The 24051-nt window shown below is 39.4% G+C and overlaps 1 protein-coding gene across 15 annotated transcripts in view; it reads left to right on the forward strand.

The window, feature by feature from the left end:
• The window catches only part of ART3 (ADP-ribosyltransferase 3 (inactive)), a 101396-nt gene that overhangs the window by 74272 nt on the left and 3073 nt on the right, over positions 1 to 24051 (forward strand). For 5 of the 15 annotated variants that reach the window (XM_055384527.2, XM_055384525.2, XM_055384529.2 and 2 more), the window contains 9 exons: positions 12039 to 12071; positions 13347 to 13379; positions 14682 to 14711; positions 15185 to 15214; positions 15380 to 15409; positions 18308 to 18340; positions 18967 to 18999; positions 19892 to 19924; positions 22134 to 22166. In XM_055384527.2, coding sequence (XP_055240502.2) covers positions 12039 to 12071; positions 13347 to 13379; positions 14682 to 14711; positions 15185 to 15214; positions 15380 to 15409; positions 18308 to 18340; positions 18967 to 18999; positions 19892 to 19924; positions 22134 to 22166 — 288 coding nt within the window. The remainder of the gene's footprint in view (positions 1 to 12038; positions 12072 to 13346; positions 13380 to 14681; positions 14712 to 15184; positions 15215 to 15379; positions 15410 to 18307; positions 18341 to 18966; positions 19000 to 19891; positions 19925 to 22133; positions 22167 to 24051) is intronic. The other 10 variants (XM_063705321.1, XM_055384530.2, XM_004038849.4 and 7 more) reach the window with 5 other exon arrangements.

Raw genomic sequence — 24051 nt, forward strand, 5'->3', positions numbered from 1 at the left:
AATTTGGTTGAAAGAAAAAGTGTTTATCAAAAAGATAGGGGAAAAAAGACAAAAGACGAGATGAGAAATGCTGGCTAGGGTTTGGAGAAGAGGGAACCCTAGAACACTGTTGGTAGGAAGGTAGATTGGTGCAGCCATTATGGAAAACAGTATGGAGGTTTCTATCTTTAAATAGAAATTAAAAATAGAACTACTGGTCAGGCACAGTGGCTCACGCCTGTAATCCCAGCGCTTTGGGAGGCCGAGGCAGGCAGATCACCTGAGGTCAGGAGTTCGAGACCAGATTGGCCAACATGGTGAAATACCATCTCTACTAAAAATACAAAAATTAGCCAGGCGTGGTGCCACATGCCTGTAATCACAGCTACTTAGGAGGCTGAGACAGGAGAATTGCTTGAACCCAGGAAGAGGAGGTTGCAGTGAGCTGAGACTGCACAACTGCACTCCAGCCTAGTCAACAAGAGTCCCCCCCGCCCCCTCCCCCCAGAAAAACAGAACTACCATATGACCCAGTAATCCCTTTCTTGGGTATACACCCCAAAGAGTTGAAATCACCGCCTCATAAAGATATCTGCACTCTCATGTTCACTGCAGCATTATTCACGGTAACCAAGATATAGAAACAACCTAAATGTCCACCAGCAGACAAGGGGGTAAGGAAAATGAGGTATATATACAATAGGATATTATTCAGCCTTAAAAAAAGAGAGAGATTCTGCCATTTGCCACAACATGGATGGACCTGGAGGACATTAGGCTAAGTGAAATAAGCCAGACACAGAAAGCTATTGCATCATCTCAGTTATATGTGGAATATATATGAGATCAAAAACGAGAGAGAATGAAACAGTAGTTACCACAGGTGTGGGGAGAGGAACTGAAGAGATGTAGATCAAAGGATACCAAATAGCAGACAGGTAGGATGAACAGATTTGGAGATCTAATGTGTAACATGAGGACTAAAGTCAGTAAAATTGTATTTTACTTAAATAAGGATTTTAGCTCTCTTGCTACATATACAAAAATATGTGAGATGATAGCTATGTTAATTTGCTTCACTATAGTAACCATTTTACTATCCATGTGCATTTCATGGTATCATGTAAACCTTAAATATACACAATAAAATTCAGTTTTTAAAAAAGGAAAAGTGCTCATTCTCACCAACCATACATTGGACCTGACCCAAAACCAAGCCAGCTGGGGCCAGTTTAGACGAGCTCATGGGAACTGATCGTGGGTATGCATGTGTTCTTTCCTGCTCCGCCTACGTGACAGTAGCCTGAAATTGGCCATAGTTTAGAGTTATACCATGGAAATCAGAAAACACTACAAACCAGGGTCTCCCTCCCTCCCTACACCAATCTTGTGAAACTTTATCAGCATAGCACAGCCAAAAACCCGGCTGCAGCTGGGCTGACAGAAATGGTACCGCTTTTGGTGTTTTTGATGCCTTTGGCCAGATGCCGTTTGTGGAACCGTTAGTTATATCAAAGCCCTGGCTGCAGTGGCTGCAAGCTAAATGTAGCACAGGGGTCTGGTTGATGGGCTAAGGTGGGCAATGGAGCCCACAGACTCCATGTTTGTGAGTGGGATTATGAAAGAACCAAAGAGGTTCTATTGGATTGATTCTGAAAATGCCAGAGTTCAGACCCGCGTGGAGAAGTGCAGGTCATTGTGGAGGCGCACGTGTACCATGTGTTTAGGGAGCTATGACAGTCAGCCATTGTACTCGAGTGTGTTGATTTAACCCTGGGCTGGAGTCCTCTGCCGCCATCTAGAGATGGAAAGTCAGGATCAAAAACTCCCTGGAGTAACCTTTAAAGACAGGCAGTTTGAAACAGTGTGAAGAACAATGGCCAAGTGTTTTAAGAGCCCTAGCTAAGGAGGATGTAGTGAGAATCTTGTTCCATTGTGATTGGATATAACTGAGCCTTTGGATTAAAAAAAGACAATGTTTCTAAAAGGGGTGAAAAAAATTTTTACTGCATTACGTTTAGTGTGCTAAACACAGTCCCACAATGTTTTAAACTTGCCTGTGATTTCCAAGATAAAAATATATTGTGAGTTTTTCAAAAACTAGTTAGCTGAAAACTTTGTTCGTTAGGAAGCAGAGAGAATATCAACATCTCTTTAGATAATATAGTTCCTGGTGGTCATAGGCATTAATCTTGGTATTAATCCAAGCTGATGTGAGTGAAAAGGAGTAACGGAAACCCTTCTCCTTCCTCAATAGAAAATTAGCCCAGGTTAACTAACTTTTATGCTATTTTTCTAGAAAATGCGATAAAGTTGAAATGTTAGCTGTATAATCAAGCTACATCCATTATCATTAAAAATTACTCCATTGGGGCTGGGTGCAGTGGTGTGTGCCTGTAGACCCAACTACTGGGGAGGCTGAGGCAAGAGGATCCCTTGACCCGAGGAATTCAAGTGCAGCCTGGGCAACATAGTGAGACACCCATCTCTTAAAAAAATTACTCCATTGGAAAATTATACCTCAATTGGGAGGACGGTGAATGAATTATAAATACCTGGTGGGAAGCCATGGCTTTGGGGCTCCCTGCACCCTACAGGGCAAATATACCAGGTTTATAGGAAGAAACTTTATATGCAGAGAAATAGTAGAGCACATATCATCCCCTGAACTCTCTTTTTTTTTTTTTACTGAACAGAGTAGGCAGAGATTATCTGGCATTTTGGTCAATGTTTCCATAGAGAGAGGCGTGCCTGTATAATGCTCTACATAATTTATAGAGTAAGGGGGCCAGGGAATATTGTTCCCTGGCTGGAAAGTAGCCTTGATAGAAAGGAGGAGCCTGTAGACTCCAGTGGCTAGTAGTATTATTTTGTAGAGTTTACTGAGACCTGTTGAGCCAGCTCTCTGCTAAGCCATCAAAAGGGGGAAAGAAGGTGAGCCTACAGGACTATCCAGATTTATTTGTTATAAATCTACCCCCAGCCCTTGTGTGCTTATTAAATGTTAAGTATCTCCATTGGTTCTGATTGGCACCTTTCTTTAGCATTTCCTGGGAGTAGCAAAGTTTCTGTACTGTTGTCTGGGATTGTCTAGGATTGAGACATCAATAAGATCCATGTCTCTAGGCCTAATAGGAAGTGACATATCCAACACCATAAGAAATTCGTACTTCTAAACAGTGGCTGAAATGTCCCTGAATGCTATAGCAAATTCACCAGGCTGCCAAGGAATATTTTTAAATTTCAAAACAGACACTGCCATACTTGATATTTGTCAGACACTGGGTGAACTACTAGCTTGAGGTGGAACTCAGTTTCAAAGTTACATGTTATATCATAGTACATTCTGTTTGATGACATCATAAATTTGCAAAGCTGGATCTTTTTAGCAATTGTTGTAATGAAACCAAGTATATGTGAAAATCAATGTGGCATTTATCAATACCCCAAATTAATAAATATTTATATCTTAACACCTTAGTAAACATTTGAAAAAATAGCACATGCTTTTTAAAAGTACTATTATTTTATTCTTAACAATAATTACTTGCTAATGGGATGTGTTTGCTTTTTGGACATTCACAGCTTCTCACCCTGGAATCAGATTGTGTACTATCTCATTTCCTGTTCCACACTGATTTTCACATATACTTGCTTTTTGCGACAACAATTGCTAAAAAGACCTACCTTGCAAATGATATGGTTTGGATCTGTGTTCCTACTCAAATCTCATGTTCAATTGTAATCTCCAATGTTGGAGGTGGGGCCTGGAAGGAGGTGGTTGGATCATGGGGGCTGTTTCTAATTATTTAGCACCATCCCCTTTGTGCTGTTATCATGATAGAGTTCTCACAACATCTTGTTGTTTAAAAGTGTGTAGCATCTTCCCCCTCTCCCTCTTCCTCTTGCTCTGGCCATGTAAGATGAGCCTGCTTCCCCTTCACCTTATGCCATGAGTGTAAGTTTCCTGAGGCCTCCCCTGCCATGCTTCCTGTACAGCCTGCCGAATCATGAACCAATCAAAACTCTTTTCTTTATAAATTACCCAGTCTCAGATATTTCTTTATAGCAGTGGGAGAACAGATATACGTCATCAAACAGTTTGTAACATGATATAACGTGTAGCTTTAAAACTGAGTTCTACCTCAAGCTAGTAGTTCACACGGTGTCTGACAGATATCAAGCCTGGCTGTGTTTTTCTTGAAATTTAAAATATTCTTTGGAGTCTGGGCGCGGTGGCTCACGTCTGTAATCCCAGCACTTTGGGAGGCCGAGGCGGGCAGATCACGGGGTCAGGTGTTCGAGACCAGCCTGGCCAACATGGTGAAACCCCGTCTCTACTAAAAATACAAAAATTAGCCAGGCATGGTGGTGGGTACCTGTAGTCCCAGCTACTCGGGAGGCTGAGGCAGGAGAATCACTTGAACCTGGGAGGCAGAGGTTGCAGTGAGCTGAGATTGCACCATTGCACTCCAGCCTGGGCGGCAAGAGTGAAACTCCATCTTAAAATAAATAAATAAATAAAAATATTCTTTGGTAGCCCTGTGAACACCTCAGCCACTGTTTAGAAAACCCACAGATCTAATGGCAGGTCAGCCACGTGTTTGTGAAAGTGGATTAGGTTTTAGGAGCCAGGTTTGGCCCTTTATTGGAGGTAAGATTTCCATATGACAGTGGAGCTTTCGAGAGTTTGTCCAGCCTTATGGGAATTTAGTTCAGAGAGAAAGTATTGCATAATAAGATACTGGTTTAGTGAATCATGACTTCTTTCAATAAGACAGTCTGTCTCAATTAGGCCCAGTTAACAGGCTAGCAGTAGCAGCCCTGCAGAAAGAGGAAGTCTTCGTGACCTACAAATTCTGACGTAGCCTTGTTGCCAGAGATTCTAATCAGCTGTGAGTATAGTCATTGACATTTGTAATTTCTTTGGATCTGAAAGAGATAGGGAACTTGTGGGAGGGCTTTATTTACTCTTGTCCAGACTGCGTCTAATGTTTCTAACTGTAGACTTCTCTGCTAACATGACAGCTGTGTAATCTCCAGTATTTAACAAGTCAGGGATGTGGAGGGCTTCTTTTGGTAGGGAACTAGAGACCAGATCCAAAACCTAGTCCTGTCCTGTTCATCCCATCCTCATAATTAAGAAAAAAAAATTTAATAGCTTTACTGAGTTATAATTGATATGCAATAAACTGCACATGAAGTAAAATTTAGTAAGTTTTGATATATGTATATGCCAATGAAATCATCACTACAATCAAGACAATGAGCATTTTACATTTGTTGCTTACAGAAGTTTCATGCCTCTTTGCAATTCCTTTCTCCTCCCTTTCCCTGTTTCCCAGTACCCCCAGGCGTCTACTAATGTACTTTCTGTCACTGCAGATTAGTTGGCACTGTCTAGAGTTTCATTCAAATCTTATCATACAGTATGTTCTCTTTTTTGCCTGGCTTCTTTCACTCGGCATAATTGTTTTGAGATTCATCTGTGTTGTTGCATGTATCAATAGTTTATTTATGCTGTTGTAGAATAGTGGATATAACACAGTTTACTTGTCTATTCACCTGTTGATGAGTACGTGGGTTGTTTCCAGTCCTTGGCTATTACAAATAAAACTTCTGTGAACATGTATATACAAGTCTTTGTATGGACATATGCTTTCATTACACTTGAGTAAATGCCTAGGAATGCATTGGCTGGATTATATGATAGGTATATGTGTAACTTTGAAAGAAGCTGCCAAATGGTTTTCCAGAGTACCTGTACCATTTTACATTCTCACCAGGAGTGTATGAGAGTTCTAGCTATACCACATTCTTGCCAACACTTGATAGATGTCTTTTTAACAGTTCTAAATAGATATATGGTGGTATTTTATTGTAGTTTTAATTTGCATGTTCCTAATGAGTAATAATGTTGAGCATCTTTTCACATACTTATTTGCCATTTGTATATATTTACTGAAACACCTGCTCAAAGATTTTTGTCCATTTTTAATGAGGTGGTTTTCTTATCTTTTGAGAATTATTTATGTATTGTAGGTATGAGGTTTTTGTCTGATATGTGATTTGCAAATATTTTCTCTGAATTTGTAGCTTATCTTTTTTTTTTTTTTTTTTTGAGACAGAGTCTCGCTCTGTCACCCAGGCTGGAGTACAGTGGCACAATTTTGGCTCACTGCAACCTCTGCTTCCTGGGTTCAAGCAATTCTCCTGCCTCAGTCTCCCAAGTAGCTGGGACTACAGGCATGTGCCATCACGCCTGGCTAATTTTTTGTATTTTTAGTAGAGACAGGGTTTCACCATGTTGGCCAGGCTGGCCTTGAACTCCTGACCTGAAGTGATCCACCTGCCTCGGCCTCCCAAAGTGCTGGGATTATAGGTGTGAGCCACTGTGCCTGGTGATTTATCTTTATTCCAGTATCATATATTGATCACTATAGCTATATAATAAACCTCAAAACCAGGTAGTGTTCATTGTATTCTTTTCTTGCAAAGTTGTTTTGGTGATTATATGTTCTTTATGCTTCCATATGAATTTTAGAATCACCTTGTCAATTTCTACAATTTTTGCTTGGATTTTGATTAAGCTTGCCTTGCATTTATAGATCAATATGAGAAGAGTTTAAAAAAATATACTTTTCCAGCTCATGAACACAGCATAAAATCTCCATTTATTTAGGTCTTAATTTCTGTCAGCTGTATCCAAATAGTGTTCAGTGTGTAAAGCTTTTCCATCTTTCGTCAGATTTACCTTTAAGTGTTGTATGTATGAAAAGTTTATTTCACCTTCAGTTTTGAAAGCTGTTTTCACTGGGCATAGAATTCTAGATTGATCTTTTTTTTGTCTTTTAGTAGTTTACAAATTTACTGTTCCTCTGTTGTTTTACTTAAATTGCTTCTGACAAAAAAATCTGCTGTGCTCCTCATTTCTGTTCCTCTTTATTTAGCTCCCCTGCTCCCCACTGGCTGCTTTTAAGACTTTGTGTTTATCATACTTATTTGGACCAATTTGATTATGATGTAACTTAGTGTCATTTTTTTTCATGTATCTTGTGCTTGGAGTTCATTGAACTTATGGATTTGTAGGTTCATAGTTTTTATCATATTTGGAAAGTTGTGACTACTGTTTGTGCAAATATTTTTTCACCCCTCTCTTCTTCCTTTAGGGATTCTGTTTATATGTATATTAAACTGCTTGAGGTTGTCCCCAGCTCAATGAAACTCTAATGTTTCTTGTTATTAGTATTTTTCTCTGTTTCATTTTTAGATATTTTCTATTGTTTTGTATATTTCAGTACTTCATTGCTGCCATAACAAATTACCACAAATTTAATGGTTTAAAACAACACATCTAGATTTATTATCATAAAATTCTGTATTTCAGAAGCCTGACATAAGTCTTGCTGAGCTGAAATTAAGGTGTTGGTAGAGCTGCATTCCTTCCCACGAGCTTAGGCAAGAATCTGTTTCCTTGCTTTTTCCAGCTTCCAGAGGTTACCTGCATTCCTTGGTTTGTGGCCTCCTTCATCCATCTTCAGTTAGAAACAGCATGTTGATGGCCAGGTGTGGTGGCTCATGCCTGTAATCTCAGCACTTTGGGAGGCTGAGGCAGGAGGATCACTTGAGCTCAGGAGTTTGAGACCAGCCTGGGCAACATAGCGAGACCCTGTCTCTACAAAAAATAAAATAAAAAAAGTATCCAGGCATGGTGGCATGCATCTGTGGTTCCAGCTGCCTGTGATGGGCTGAGATGGGAGGATTGCTTGAGCCCAAGAGTTGATGTTGCAGTGAGCCACAACCGCGCCACTGTGCACTCCAGCCTAAGTGACAGAGGGAGACCCTGAGACCCCATCTCAAAAAAGAAAGAAACAGCATGTTGAGTCCTCTGCACCTCGCATCTCTCTGATCATCTCTTCTACTTCTTGTTTTTTCCACTTTTAAGAATTTATGTTATTAGACTGAGCTCACCTGGAAAATCCAAGATAATTGCCCCACCTGAAGGCCAGCTAATTAGCAACATTATTTGCATCTTCAACCATTGTTCTCTTTTGCCATGTAAAATAACATATTCACAGGTTCTGGGGATAGGATGTAGACCTCTTTAAGAAGGGTATTATTCTGCATACCACAATATGTCAAGTTTGCTAATCTTTTTTCTGCAGTGTCTAGTTTGTCAGTAATTCTATCTAGTGTATTTTTCATCTCAGAATTTTTATCTCTAGAAATTCAATTTGGGTCTTTTTATATTTTCCATGTCTCTACTTAACACCTGTTAGTAGTAATGACATACACTACTGAATGTATCCCCCCCAAAATTCATATGTTGAAGCCCTAATCCTCACTGTGATGGTATTTGGAGGTAGGGCCTTTAAGAAGTAATTAGGTTTAGATTAGGTTTTGATTAGGTCATGAGGGCTGGGAGTACCCATGATGGGGCTAATGTCCTTATAAGAAGAGGAAAGGAGACCATAGCTTTGTTCTTTCTCTGACATATGAGGATATAGTGAGAAGGTGGCTATCTGCAAGCCAAGAAGAAAGCCTTTACCAGAAATTGAATCTGCCATTACCTTGATCTTGGATTTCCCAGCTCTGGAATTATGAGAAATAAAAATCTGTTGTTTAAGCCATCCAGTCAGGGTATTTTGTGTGGCAGCTGGAGGTAAGACAACACCTTTAACTATTTTTTGGACACATGGAATACAGTTGTAATGACTACTTTAATTTACTTTTCTGATAATACTAACATTTGTGTCAGCTCTGGGTTAGTTTCATTAGATTGAGTTCTCTTGTCATGATGAATTGTATTTTCCTGCTTCTTTGCTGGTAGTTTTTGATTGGGTGCCAGATGTTGTGAATTTTACCTTGTTGTGTGCATGGTAATTTTATATTTCTAAAAATATTCTTGAGCTTTGTTCTGGTACATAGTTAATTTACTTTAGAACAGTTTGGTTGTTTTAGGGCTTATTCTTCAGATTTTCTAGGCAGAACCAGAGACACTTTAATCTAGGGCTCATTATTTCTCACTGCTGAGGCTGTACCCTTCTCAATACTCTACCTAATGCCTGTGAATTATAAGGTTTTCCAGCCTGGTTGATGGGAATAGACACTATTCTTGACCTTGTGGGTTCTTTCTCTGGCCTTGGGTAGTTTTCTCACACATATAATCTGATCAGCACTCCACTGAATACTTGAGGGAAACCCTTTGCAGATCTCTGGAGTTCTCTGTTTGTGCCACTCCCTTCTCCCTGGTACTCTGTCTATAAAAATTGAATTATCTTGGTATATTCTTTCTGGAAATATTTTAAACTACTTAAGGGTTGGTAAGTTAAATTTTTCTAGGAATTTGTCCATTTGCCTTTGTATTTCAAATTAGTAGGCATAAAGCTGTTCATAATATTCTCATATCTTTTTACATCTGCTGAATCTGTTGTTAGGTTTCCTTTTTCATTCCTTATACATTTATTTCTTTTATTTCTGGACCAATTCTCTTATCCATTTTTAACCCTGCTATTTCTTTAGAGACTCAAAATAGTTCGATTACTGCTATTGAAAATGCTAAACAGAAGATTAAATCCAGAGTTTAAATAGGGAGGAGAAATGCAATCTTAACAAAATGACTCTGTGTTAAACATTAAAGAGGCCAGTACAGTGGCTCATGCTTGTAATCTCAGCACTTTAGGAGGATGAGGCAGGTGGATCATCTGAGGTCAGGAGTTCAAGACCAGCCTCGCCAACATGGTGAAACCCTGCCTCTATTAAAAATACAAAAATTAGCTGGGTGTTGTGGTGGGTGCCTGTAATTTCAGCTACTTAGGAGGCTGAGGCAGGAGAATTGCTTGAACCCAGGAGGCGGAGGTTGCAGTGAGCCGAGATCGTGCCACTGCACTCCAGCCTGGGTGACAGAGCGAGACTCCGTCTCAAAAAGAAAAAATAATAATAAATAAAGATACCCATTCTTTTCTATTCAGGAGGCCTTCAAAAATTTTGTGCATAAAAATCACTTGGAGTGCTTATTTAAAATGCAGATCACAAGGCATCCCCCTCTAGAAAGTATGTAGCAATAATAGTCCTGGCTATGGTCTTGGAATTTGCCTTTTTAATAAGCACCCAGGTGATTCTGAAGTATGTGGCTGGAAAACTACACTTTGAGAAACATGCTCTAACTTGTGCTACAGACAAAAGGCTTTTAAAATCCCCCTGGTGCCTGGTCCCCAGGCTGCACCTTTCAACTTACATCTGTAGCCTTCTTATCCACAATTCCCCTCACCTTCACCTTACCCTCAAATAAGCCCTCTGGATGAGGTTTGTACTCACTCATCTCCTGCTGAGACAACATTTTTTTTCTTTTTCTTTTGAGACAGAGTTTTGCTCTTGTCACCCAGGCTGGAGTGCAGTGGCGCAATCTTGGCTCACTGCAAACTCTGCCTCCCATGTTCAAGTGATTCTCCGGCCTCAGCCTCCCAACTAGCTGGGATTATAGGCACACACCATCACGCTGGACTAATTTTTGTATTTTTAGTGGAGACGGGGTTTCACCATGTTGGCCAGGCTGGTGTCTAACTCCTGACCTCAGGTGATCCACCCGCCCTTGGTCTCCCAAAGTGCTGAGATTACAGGGGTGAGCCACCACACCCTGAGACAACATTTTGTAATAATCTCTAGAACCAATTTTTAAATTTCTAGTCTAGTCAAATGCCTGAGTTTAGCCTCAGGGCACTGTCCAGATTCTAACACATCTGTTATTTCCTGGACCAGTAGAAAGTGGATCAAATCACCTGGGTTTTTGGTTCAGACACTCACAACAAATGGAGCAGGACTTGAGAGCAGATTATAGAAGTATATATCTTTTTTAGGAGCCGGGCCTCTCTAGGGATTCTATTGTCGGTAAAGAGGCTCCTCCTCAGGTAGCTGAACTTCCAGATTAGATTAGTGTGTTCGTCAGGTATGAAGTAGAGACCACGAGGCATCTGGACCTTTGTTATGCATTCTGGTAGGCCTTCAGTATGGCTCATACTGCACCAAATCTGTATACTGTCTCACTAACCTTCTTACCTTACTGCTGTTGGCTGGTAGATTCCCCTTTCTGTCAAGTCTCAGGGGAATCACTGCAGTGCTGACAACTTTTTCTAGGGCATCACCAGTGAGAGCATTTAGGGCCTTTCAAAAAGTACTGTCAGATGCCACGTTCTGTTCTCCAAATATTGTGGATTTCCTCATATACAAATGAATATTCTGGGGCATGCCAACCTGTTTTCTTTATATGAATGTGAAGGATCTTTGTTCAAATATTAAAGGATGTAGAAGGTCTGATTGAGATTCTTCTTCTTCAAAGGATAGGAATTGTTGTAGTAGAGGGATAGGTTTGCTGTTGAGGACGTTTAGTATCTGAAGAGAGGATTAATTGGACAGGTAAATTTTCTCCTAAATTTTGCCGACTAATTATAGAATAGAATGATAAAGTATTAGCCCTGGATGGGCCCTTGAAAGTCATTTGAAGCAGTCTCCTAGTAAAAGATACAGATAAGAAAACTGAATTCCGGAAAGCTTAGGTGTTTTGTCAGAGGTCATATGGCTGTTTGGTGGCTATACTATAAATACTAAAATATAATTGTTCTGCAATTTTTTTAAATAATTGAGATAGGGTCTCACTCTGTCGCCCAGGCTGGAGTGTAGTAGCATGATCACAGCTCACTGCAGCTTCAACCTCCTGGGCTCAAGCGATCCTCCCACCTGACCCTCCTGAGTAGCTGGGACTACAGGTGTGTGCCACCATGCCTGGCTAATTTTAAAAAAAAAAATTGTAGAAATGGGGTCTCCCTATGTTGCCCAGGCTGGTCTCGAACTCCTGGGCTGAAGCGATCCTCCCGCATCAGCCTTTCGAAATGCTGGGGTTACAGGCATGAGCCACCATGCCCAGCCTGCAATTTGCATCTTACTAATTATGAGTCTGATAAACCAGGAGCTGACAGATTAGGTTACCAACAGCCATAGATTAATTGAAATATTTACTAGGGTAGATTATGTCTAACTAATAAAGCTTTATCTTTGTGTTTCAGGACTAAAAACCGAAAACTGTATTGAGAACCTAGGTAAGATACGCTTTAAAGTCTTATCCCTATAATAGGAATTTTATCAGTTACTTCTCATAGCTATGGGTCAGAGCCACCCCACCACTGTACTGTCGTTCTGTCAAACATCATTTTCTCAAGGCTAAATTGTGCTACTACTGCTAGTACCTTTTCAGGTGGAGAGCCTAGGAGCCTTTGCTGCCAGTCCCCACTGCCACCCTCATCCCCACCCCAAGACTTGCCTGTGGCTCTTCTCTCAGACACTGCATTGGCCTGGGCATGAAGGGAACACGCCGCTGTCATCTGAGCCTGACCTTATAGGAGTTTAAGGACTCCTTAATTCCCCTACATCTTCAGCCATTTCCCACTTGACTCCTATGCAGAGAGCTAGCTCCTGTTCCTGTATTTTGTTATCTTAGGAAATAACATTTGGGAGACCAATGAAGGAATGGCATGAATATAGGTCAAGGAAGGAGGAGAATGGGATGACAGAAGGGTAATGCGGTTGATTTTAACTTCCTCGGGGAAAAATAAGAGGATGTGACCAAAAAAAAAAAAAATCTTTCTTAGAGGACTATGGGAAAGATTTGGGAAGGCAGACAGAAAATTCTAAGAGTATTAAGGAACAGCATTATCAAAGAGGCCTAATAAATTTGAATTAAAGATACCAAAAATGCCTTTGGATTAAGACATGCTCTGGGTGGATCCTTTTGAAGATTTCCTCATTAAAAAGTTTAAAAACATACCAAAGGTATCAGAAGAGAGAGAAAAAAGTTCAAAAGCAAGGTTCTGTTTCTAGCTGTTTTTCTGGCTAGCTTTCCTGTGAGTTTTTTTGTCATGTAACTTAAATGAATCAACATCCAGAGGCTGAGGCAGGTGGATTGCTTAAGGTCAGGAGTTTGAGGCCAGCCTGGGCAACATGTGAAACTGGCTCTACTAAAAATACAAAAATTAGCCAGGTGTGGTGGCAGGCGCCTATAATCCTAGCTACTTGGGCGGCTGAAGCAAGAGAATTGCTTGAAACCCGGGAGGCAGAGGTTGCAGTGAGCCGGGATCGTGCCACTGCACTCCAGCCTGGGCGACAAAGCAAGACTCTTGTCTCAAAAAAATAAAAGTGAATTCACATCCATTTGTCTTTGAATTGAAATTTTATATCTCTTATAGTAATTATATTTTTATGTTTCTTAAATATAAGCCAACTCAATCTTTATTTTTAATGAACATTTAAAAATAGACTGATCCTGACATTCACATCTGAGCATAGTACCGTGTAATGAAAACATGTCTGTATTTCAGAATATTTTCAACCCATCTATGTCTACAACCCTGGTGAGTATGTTCTAATTTTTAAAAATAATCTTGGTTGGGCATGGTGGCTCACGCCTGTAATCCCAGCACTTTGGAAGGCCGAGGTGAGTGGATCACTTGAGCCCAGGAGTTTGAGACCAGCCTAGGCAACATGGCGGAATCCCATCTCTACAAAAAATACAAAACTTAGCCAGGCATGGTGGTGTGCACCTGTAGTCCCAGCTACTTGGGAGGCTGAGGCAGGAGGATCCCTTGAGTCTGGGAGGCAGAGGTTGCAGTGAGCCAAGATTGCACCCACTGCACTCCAGCCTGGGTGACAGGGTGAAACTCTGTCTCCAAAGTTAATAATAATAATCCTTACCTGGATGTTTAATAGCTCTTTCTTGTTTAGCAAATGTATTTCTTAGCTGAAGAAAATTTGCAGATATAAAGCAGTGACTTGGCCTATATGAGAGGAAAAAAATAAAGAACCTATTCTAGGGAAATATACCTTCCTCAAATAAGAGAATTGGCGTCGTGGAGATCTGAACCATATGGAAATTTTCTGGGGAATACGGGTGGTGAGAATGAAGAGCTAGAGTCATTCTTGACCAGTTCTGAGGGCTTCTTAGGTATAGCTCTGTATTCAGTCATTGAAACGAACCTGTGTGACTCCAAATACTCAGACAAAAATACAAAACTCAGCATGTTTGCATCTCTCAAATAGGCAGATGCTTGATGTTTACTATGATTTAACTAAAATATGTAGGTGATTAGATGCTCTTAAAGTTTCCACTGAAGGATATATGGCCCAAATCATTTCTTTGCACATAAGTTCCTTATCATGTGTTTGGCTCATGTGGCTACAATAAATTTTTCTTTGTTGAAAAGAGAAGACGTTCCAGCCTTTTTAAAACATGCAATTTATTTCATGTTTGGGAAAATACTTCCTGTCCTGATAGAAGTGAAGCACTTTATGCCTTGAAGCCTTGCTTAGCAGCCCTTCTTTTTATTGTTCCGTTGCAGTCACAGGTTCTACTGATCACTTCACAGGGACTTTAGCTGACTCTTCAACAAAGACATTTTCTCGGCTCCTTGAGATCCCTGGTAGACAAGCTATTTGTAATGACTTTTCTTAATAGTGGGGCAGAGAATGTTCCAGCTCATTAGCCAAGGTACATTTAGACTCTGACCGGCAACTTAAGTTTAGTAGGGTAGTTTCCTGGACGTATCAAATGGTTCTTTATAGTCATATTTCCTGAAAATAATTTTGCTGTAGCAATAGTAACTGCCAGTTCTTTTGTTCCATTGTTAAAACTGATGAACTTCTTTTTTGTGACTCAGGTGAGAAAAACCAGAAGCTTGAAGACCATAGTAAGACATTTTTATAAATTCTGGGGGCTTGGCCAGGCGTGGTGGCTTATGCCTGTAATCCCAGCACTTTGGGAGGCCGAGGCGGGAGGATCATGAGGTCAGGAGATTGAGACCATCCTGGCCAACATAGTAAAACCCCATCTTTACTAAAAATACAAAAATTAGCCGGGCGTGGTGGCACATGCCTGTAGTCCCAGCTACTCGGGAGGCTGAGGCAGGAGAATCCCTTGAACCAGGGAGTTGGAGGTTGCAGTGAGCTGAGATCGTGCCACAGCAGTGTAGCCTGGAAACAGAGCGAGGCTCCGTCTCAAAAAAAAAAAAAAAAATTTCTGGGGGCTTGCATTTTGCAAGATACCTCCCTTTACAGGTGGGAATATTTTCATATTTCTTGCAAATAATTTTGCTGTAGCTGTAGTAACTGCCAATTCTTTTGTTCCTTTGTTAAAACTGATGAGCTTCTTTTTGTGACTCAGGTGAGAAAAACTGGAAGCTTGAAGACCATGGTAAGACATTTTTTATAAATTCTGGGGGCTTACATTTTACAAGATACCTCCCTTTACAGGTGGGAATATTTTCATATTTACTGAAAATAATTTTGCTGTAGCTATAGTAACTGCCGATTCTTTTGTTCCATTGTTAAAACTGATAAGCTTCTTTTTGTAACTCAGGTGAGAAAAACCAGAAGCTTGAAGACCATGGTAAGACATTTATGTAAATTCTGGGGGCTTACATTTTGCAATATATCTCCCTTTACATGTGGGAACAGGGAAGAATGTCGTGGTAAGAAAAGTGGGAGGAAGGCAGAGCTCACCTTAGCTTACTGGTTTGGTATATTAGAGACTCTCCTGGGTTTCAGGTAGAATTCTTTAGAAAAATGACATAGCAGCTCTATTTCTCATGTCTAACAATCTTTAGGTCATCCCACCAAATAGAGGAAGGTGTGACTAATTATTCCCCACATTCTGTGACCTCTAGGATATTGGGCAGGGCATAACAAATAGTGTTGTTTTTTCTAAATTAAAATGACTATTCTTTGTATTTATTTCTGTCACCAGCAATCTGATTAATATATGCCATTAGCTATATCCATTTGATTATTTAGTACATTCCAAGTGTAACTCATCCTCAAGTATTTGTTTTTGTTTTATTTTTAATATTACTCAAATGGCCGGGCGGGGTGGCTCACGCCTATAATCCCAGCACTTTGGGAGGCCAAAGTGGGCGGATCATGAGATCAGCCTGGCCAACATAGTGAAACCCCATCTCCACTAAAAATACAAAAATTAGCCGGGCATGGTGGCACACACCTGTAGTCCCAGCTACTCAGGAGGCTGAGGCAGGAGAATCACTTGAACCTGGGAGGTGGAGGTTGCAGTGAGCCGAGATCGCGCCACAGCACTCTAGCCTGGGTGACAGAGTGAGACTCCATCTTGGAAAAAAAAAATTACTCAAATGTCCTCAAGGATACTGGGACAGGAACAGTCTCATAAATTACTGGCGAGATTATAAATTGGAACTTTTTTGGAGAGCAATTTAGTAGTATGTATTACTAGTCTTAAAAATGTTTGTACCTTTTGACTTGGTTATAACACTTTTGGATATTTGTTCCAAGGAAATTAGAGATGAACACAAAGATTTGTGTACAAAAATGCTTATCACAGTGTTATGGTAGTGTCAAAAGACAAAATTACAACAAATTTAAAGAGATCAATTGGCTTTATTTGAGATTCTAGAATTGGGCAACACTTTATTCCATAGAATAAGCGTTCATTGGCTTTAAAGACAGAGAAGAGCCAAAGAAAGTGGAAACAAAGAACAGAGTATATTAATTACTTTTAGACAGAACAGTAGAAAAATAACTGATCAGTTAACATCAGTTTATTTCAGGCTACCTTTTTTGTGTGTAAGGATTGAAGCATCGGGAACTTCATTTATCAAGCTGATTGAAGATTTTAAAATGGTTAATTTGGGAAATTCTGTTATTTCTTTCTCTTAATTTCTTAGAAGGTCAGACAACTTAGTTTAGGTGATGTGGAACTTTAGCATGGGTGACTCCGTTTCAATTTTTAGTCTGGTCTGTTGGGGCCTACTGCAGAAACTTAGTCTGAAGCAATGGCCTCCTATAATTTTTATTTGACAGTAGCAAAAATTTAGAAACAACCTGTGTCCAACCATTGGGTATTGTTAAATAAAATACTATCTATATTATGAAACACTAAGCAACTTAAAAATCATGTTTTCAAAACCATCTAAAGATAGAAGAAAGTACTCTTAATACAATGGTAAATAATTGGATATAAAACTGCATATAGAGTATAATATTAACTTTTAAAAATGTATATGTATATATATGTATGCATAGCAAAATGATTGAAATACACCAAAAATGTTAAGAATGAGTAGAGTATTTCTGAGATCTGCAGTTTTAAGAGAACTTTAATTTTTAATAATTTTCTGTATTTTTCCAAATTATCTATAATGTATTATATAGTTAGGAAGCATATTTTATATATTACATATAATGCCAATTTTGGGTCAAGGTCTTTGGGTTGAATTTTTAAAAAACGAACAAGAGGTGCTTAAGCTAGGATAGATTCTGGGTCATTAGCCTTAGTTCTTATCATCAGTTAGGCTCCAGTGGGTTAAATCTCTTCTTTTTGTTACCTTGTCCTCTGCCATTTCTCAAAGCGTTCTGAGTTTTCTACTACAGAAGTCAAGTATAAGGTCAAATTAATTTTCAAGCTGATTGCATTTTTTTACTAAATAGTTCTTATTCTCATCCTTAGGAATAAAAAGCCAGAGGCTCACTGTTTCACCTGGTAAATAATCTATTTACTGAGACTAGCTACATGGTTAGGAGACAATAAGGATTCCTAGGATTAAGAACATTGTGAAAAGCCAGCACAGTGGCTCACACCTATAATCCCAGCTCTTTGGAAGGCGTAGGCAGGAGAATAATAGTGAGTTATGATCATGTGATTGTACCCCATCACAGCCTGAGCGACACAGCGAGACCCTGTCTCTCAAAAAAGAAAAAAAAATATTACTGAGCCTGGAGAGTTTGAGGAATGAGTTAGACAAGAACAAAGGGACTTCATTTATTGAGTACCTTTTTTCGCTCCGTGCAGTGTACCAAGCACTTTTATGCAGTCTTTCCTTCAATCTTCACTAACTACAAACCTAAGAGGTAAATATTTCTCTTGCAAAGTGAGAAACTGAAGTTAGGAGGGATTAAGTAGTCTGTCCAAAGTCACAGAGCTAATAACTATAATTACGATAGAGCTAAACCAAGCAGAAACGTAAAACCAGTAGTGTTTCATCCAAAAACTGATATATTGGGACTGCCTTCTGAAGATAAAGTTGGAGAGACAGGGGTTAGATCGTGGAAGTTCTTGAAGTCCAGGCTAAGGAGTTTGGACTCTGTCACATGGAGAATGAAGAGCCATTGAAAGGTGTTTTTGTTGTTGCTGTTTCTTTTTTCTTTCCCCCTGCCTTTTTTTTTGAAAGTTGGAAATGGAGGAAATATAGACAAAAGAAGAGTATTAACAGTATAAGATAACTGATTAATACAAACCAATATTCATTTCTGCCTTTAGGTGTGAAAATCCTTGAACCCACCCAAATACCTGGTAAGACAGCTTTCTGTTTACTCCCTGAGCCCAAGAATGAGTTGAGCAGGATTCCCAGGCATTTAAGAGAATACTGTCATGAGACTATTATTCATCAATATTTCCCTTATAGCTACTGCCAGTCATCTACAAATATTTAGCTGGGGAAGCGTAGAGAAGTCTCTTTCCTCTTGTGCATTCATGTGCTCCTGGAGCATTGTCTCTGGGGCAGGAAAGTTAGTTCTGCTCTGGATGTGGCTGAGGGAAAGGCTCCTGGGATCTGGATGCATCAGTCCAACACCTTCCAGGTTCTACAGCTAAAGTTATTCAATAGAAACCTACCTTTACGCACAAGTTGACTGTTAGTCTTGGCTAACATCTCATTGCCTGTATCTCCAGGTAACAAAACACGATATTCTCCTGGCATAAACATGCTCAGTGAAGTGCTATGGCAGAAGACTCCTCTAATCTTGGTGTGGATTTGTATAATAAGGGTTTACGTAAGCAGAACTTTTAAATAAAAAGCCAGAAACTATAGTGCATTGGGGCCTTGGGTGCTTGCATCTCTTAAGCTCAGCAGACAAGAGTTTGAAAATTATACTCAGTGGAGCAAACTGTAAGTCATTGAAAACTTCCTTCTCATTTAGGAATGAAAATTCCAGAACCTTTTCCACTACCTGGTAAGCAACTGATAGGCATGCCAGAGGGGAACATGCCAGTTTGGGGAGTACAGTCACCATTAGATATGCATGGGACTTTCTATGCCTCATAATTGTTATCTATCAAATGTAGCCATCAGTAGTCACATGTACATGACAGGAATATTTGTAAGGACTATAAAACCATGGAATCTCAGGGTGCAAGCCACTGTCCAATGCATAAATCCCTTTCTCCTGAGTTCATGTAGTACTTTGAAATATTTTTTTGCAGGTTTTGTTATTATGGAAATGATGATCTGTTAAGGAAATTAGATATTTGGCATCTTAAAAACTATATCCAGCCATACAGTGCTGAACTTCACGTAACGCTGCTGTCAGTGGAAGCTGCATGCTGTATAAAGAAACGGCGTTTTCCATTAGTTAAATAAAGGCTCAGAGAACATAGGCTCAGAGAAAAGGGTCCAGGACCTCTTTTATATTGACCCAAATTTGCACTGTTGGATTTATTTGGCCACAACTTTGAAGTGAACCTCTAGTGACACTGATGACACACCTTGTGCGTCTACATCTCTTCAGCTCGCTAGTCCTGAGTTTGCAGAGTGCCATCATTGGGGTCTTGCTCATCTGGCAATCTGAAAGGCAGCCACTGAGCATGGTGGGAGATGAACATGAGCTGTGTAGACAGATAGACCTGGCTTCAGGAAGTCTCTGCCACTTTCCTCTGAGTAGCTTTATATAAGTTACTTCACTTTGTATGCCCCTGCTTTCACATCTGTAAAATGAGGAAAGCTTCTGTCTTGCAGGACTGATGAGATAAAGTACCTAGCAAAGTACCTAGCAAAATGAATGGTGGTAACATAGTAGTAAATGGTAGCTGCCTTTGTTATTATCTGAAAACCTCTTTCTTGTTTAGGAATAAAAATGATACAACTGAATGAAAAACCTGGTAATATATTCTTTATTGGGGGTGGAGGCACCATGGATTCTAAGTCCTTTACCATAATCATTCAGTTAGTTCAGTCTTATGGGGTCTGGGGAAGACATCTGGGCTGTACACTTTCCGATACCCCAGTCTGCAAGCCAGACAGGGAAAGTGTTGAGAATTTCTTTCAGTGTGAGCAGCAGGCTGCTATTACGGTTCTCTGGGCCAAACATCAAAAAAGGCACTTGATCTTAAACTGGAACAGTTGGCTTCCAGCTGGGCCTGTCTATTCCAGAATGAGACAGGCTTCTCAGGGTGAAGGAATCTGTAGACATAGAAATAACATCATCCAAGAACTGTGAATGAGGACTGTGCAGCATGCCAATACTGGGACCAGCCATTCTGTGCTCCTCACCACACTCTATATCGTCCAATAGGCCACTAGATTTTGCTGGGACTACAGTGTATTGTGCTCTCTCCTGGAAAGCTATGTGTAGCTTTTTAAAAGGTGATGTGAAAACAGTACACAGGAGCTCATTTAATCCAATAAGATAAATATTATTGACACTTCAGAGATCAGAACATGGAACATGAGAAGGCTAACAAATTTATAATAGGCTAGAGACAACCAGGACTCAAACTTTTCAAGCTTTGTTCACTTTGTGCTACACTTGTCTTCCAAACAGATTTAGTTATCCACTTCTATCCTGGGCACCTAGAATTGGTATTTGGCTTCAAAGCTGTTAAAATATGGTAATATCATAATATTTCTATGCTAGGCACACACTTGGTAGTACAGATGGTCTCCAAGTTACAATGGTCAGTCTGTAAGAAACATGAAAAGGTGGCTTGCCAGTTAGGACAGATTTATTTTAGAGAAAACAAACTTGAGAGGCGCCTTCTGGCCGAGTTAGGTTAGAAGCCCACTTTTCTACAGACTAAGAGTTTTTAAGGATTTAGGGTGGGAGAGTTTATCAGAGGCTTGGACTGCTTCTGTGTCTCTTTGTTGTGCTTATCTGGGAGGGAGCGTTGTGTGTCTGTTCCCATACATCATTCTGCAGCTGCAGGCATATTCCGCAAGTCTGCTTTTAGCTTCCCTAACTTAGTGCACCTGAAGAGAAAGGAATGTGCTTATTAAGGCCCACTGTTTTACTGGGGCCCATTGTATGAGGGCGAAGTTTGGGAGTTACTCAAGAGACTTTCCCCCCACCTCCCTTTGTGCCCGAGCTGTTTTATCTGTGTTTTACTGTTTGCTCCTTCTGGCTGCTTGTAGTTAGAAGAGGTGATTTCCTTGAAATGCATGAGGCTAGAAAGGGAGCTTGAATTTAAAGTGGTGGTGTTTGTCCAAGATGACGGTGCTCCTGCTCTATCAGGTTCAACTTGGGATTTTTTGATTTTGCAATGGTCTGAAAGCCATACACGTTCAGTAAAAACCATACTTCAAGTACCCATACCATTCTCTTTTTCACTTTCTGTACAGTATTCAATAGATTACAGGAGACATTCAATATTTTATTATAAAATAAGCTTTATCTTAGCTGATTTCGCCCAACTGCAGGCTCATGTAAGTGTTCTGAGCATGTTTAAGGTAGGCTAGGTTAAGCCATGATGTTCTGTAGGTTGGGTGAGTTAAATGCATTTTTGACTTATGGTATTTTCAGCTTACATTGGATTTATTGAGAGACAACCCCACCATAAGTCGAGAAGCATCTGTATAGCATAGTAATTCAGAGCAAATTTGAAATTAGATATTTCTAGCACCAATTACCCCCATGATTTTATGCATGGCATTCCTCAAAACATTTCATAAATGTTTTAAGGAATATCTGTGAAATATGGATAATTATACCTGGCTAATAAGACTAAGAAGTAAAGGTGACAGTGTACATAAAGCATTTGCACAATGCATGGCACATAGTGAACACTCAATGAATAGTAGGTATTAATGTACTTGGGAATCTAAGTTCAATATGTAGAAAATACTTTTTTGTGAATAAAATTTTAACTTTTATTTTTATGTAAACACATATTGATGGGAAAAAAAAATTCAAAGAGCACAGATGAGAACAAATTAAACCCTTCCCCTAACCCCACACATACCCGTAAACCTATTACCCTGCCCTTCAGACCCACTCACAGAGATAACCGAGTTTGCTTCATTTTTAATCAGATCTTTCTTTTCTGGATAAACAGATATACAATATAACTAACTCAAAATCTCTTTATATTTTAGAAGATAAAAGTCAAAGAAATATCAACAATCCTAGTAAGAAATATCTCATTTCCTCAGTTGATAAATGCCTGCTTCTGTAATATAGAAAAAGTGAGAAATTTATTTTTCCTCAATAAAGGGAACAAAGTTGCAAGGGTTTAAGGCATCTTAATAACAGAGTATAATGTCATATCCAAAAGCTTGTGTGTGCATGTGTGTGTTGGGGACAATATAGCTTTGTTTTTTCGATAATCATTTTCCATTGTATCTAGAGTTTCTACTCTTAGAACAGTGGTTCTTACCAGTCTGAAGACTGGGAGCAAAATATAAAAATAAAAAAGAAAATATATATTAAAAAAGAAAGAACAGTGGTTCTCAACCCAATTCTCCCTTTATAACAAGTATTTTATAAAGTCCTTATATTATCCAGAAAGAAGATCCATAGATGAGATGCATTTGTACCCATAAAAATCAACATCATGTCTAAAGTAGACAGATGTTTACATTTATGCAAATAAATTTGGGTTGAAGAGAAGATTGGAAGCTATTCTATACAGGAAGTATAAGAAAATGGAGTGAAGAAATAGAGTAGATACTAAATAAAAACTGATGTTTAATGTTTATCAAAACTATTAAAAATATACATAAAACTGCTTTAGGTTCTGAGTTTGATTATTTTAAATAGGTTTTAACTTACATGTATGTCTAGCAGTACATTTGAAAGTTGTGCAGGAAGTTGGTCAATTTTTCATGGTCCAGGACTAGAGCACTCCAGGATATCTAGCCCTCTACCTCCACTCCACTGTTAGCAATGATTAAAAAAAAAAACAAAAAACTCTTGACAATTGTCCAAACTGCATCTTGGGGCAGTAATGCCCCCCGAGAACCACTGGTCTGTGGTAACATACAGTCATGCATTGCTTAACGATGGGGATATGTTCTGATTAATGTGTTAAGTGATTTTGTCATTGTGCAAACATCATAGTGTGTACTTACCCAACCCTAGATGGTATACCCTGCTACACATGTAGGCTACATGGTATAGCCTGCTGCTCCTAGGCTATAAACCTTTACAGCACGTTATTGTGTTGAGTACTGTAGGCAGCGGTAACACAATGGTAAGTATTTGTGTATCTAAACATAGAAAAGTTATAGTAAAAATATAAAAGATAAAAAATGGTACAGGTGTATAGGGCACTTAACATGAATGGAGCGTGTAGGCCCAGAAGTTGCTCTGGGTGGTGTTGAGCGAATGTGAAGGCCTGGGACACTACTGTACACTCCTGTAGACTTTATACATACTATACAGAGGCTACACTAAATTCATAACAAATTTTCCTTCTTCAATAGTAAATTAACCGTAGCTTAATGTAACTGTTTTACTTTATAAACTTAATTTTAATTTGACTCTTTTGTAATAACACTTAGCTTAAAACACACATTGTACAGTAGTACAAAAATATTTTTTCTTTATATCCTATTCTATAAAGCTTTTTTATCACCCTTTTTTTAACTTTTTAAACTTTTGTTAATAACTAAGTCACAAACATTTACATTAGCCTAGGCCTATACAGGGTCAGGATCATCAATATCACTGTCTTGCACCTCCACATCTTGTTCCACTGGAAGGTCTTCAGGGGCAGTAACGTGCATGGAACTGTCACCTCCTATGATAATGCCTTCTGGAGTAGCTCCTGAAGGACCTGCCTCGGGCTGTTTTATAGTTAACGTTTTTTAATAAGTTGAAGGAGTACAGTCTAAAATAATGATTAAAAGTATAGTAAGTACATAAAACAGTAACATAGTTGTTTATTATCAAATGTTACGTATTATATATAATTGTATGTGCTATACAGTTATACAACTGGCAGTGCAGTCGGTTTATTTACACCATCATCACCCCAAACACATAATATGTTACAACGGCTACGATGTTGCT

This window comes from Gorilla gorilla, chromosome 3 (genome assembly GCF_029281585.2).
Source record: "Gorilla gorilla gorilla isolate KB3781 chromosome 3, NHGRI_mGorGor1-v2.1_pri, whole genome shotgun sequence".
Lineage (NCBI taxonomy): Eukaryota > Metazoa > Chordata > Mammalia > Primates > Hominidae > Gorilla > Gorilla gorilla.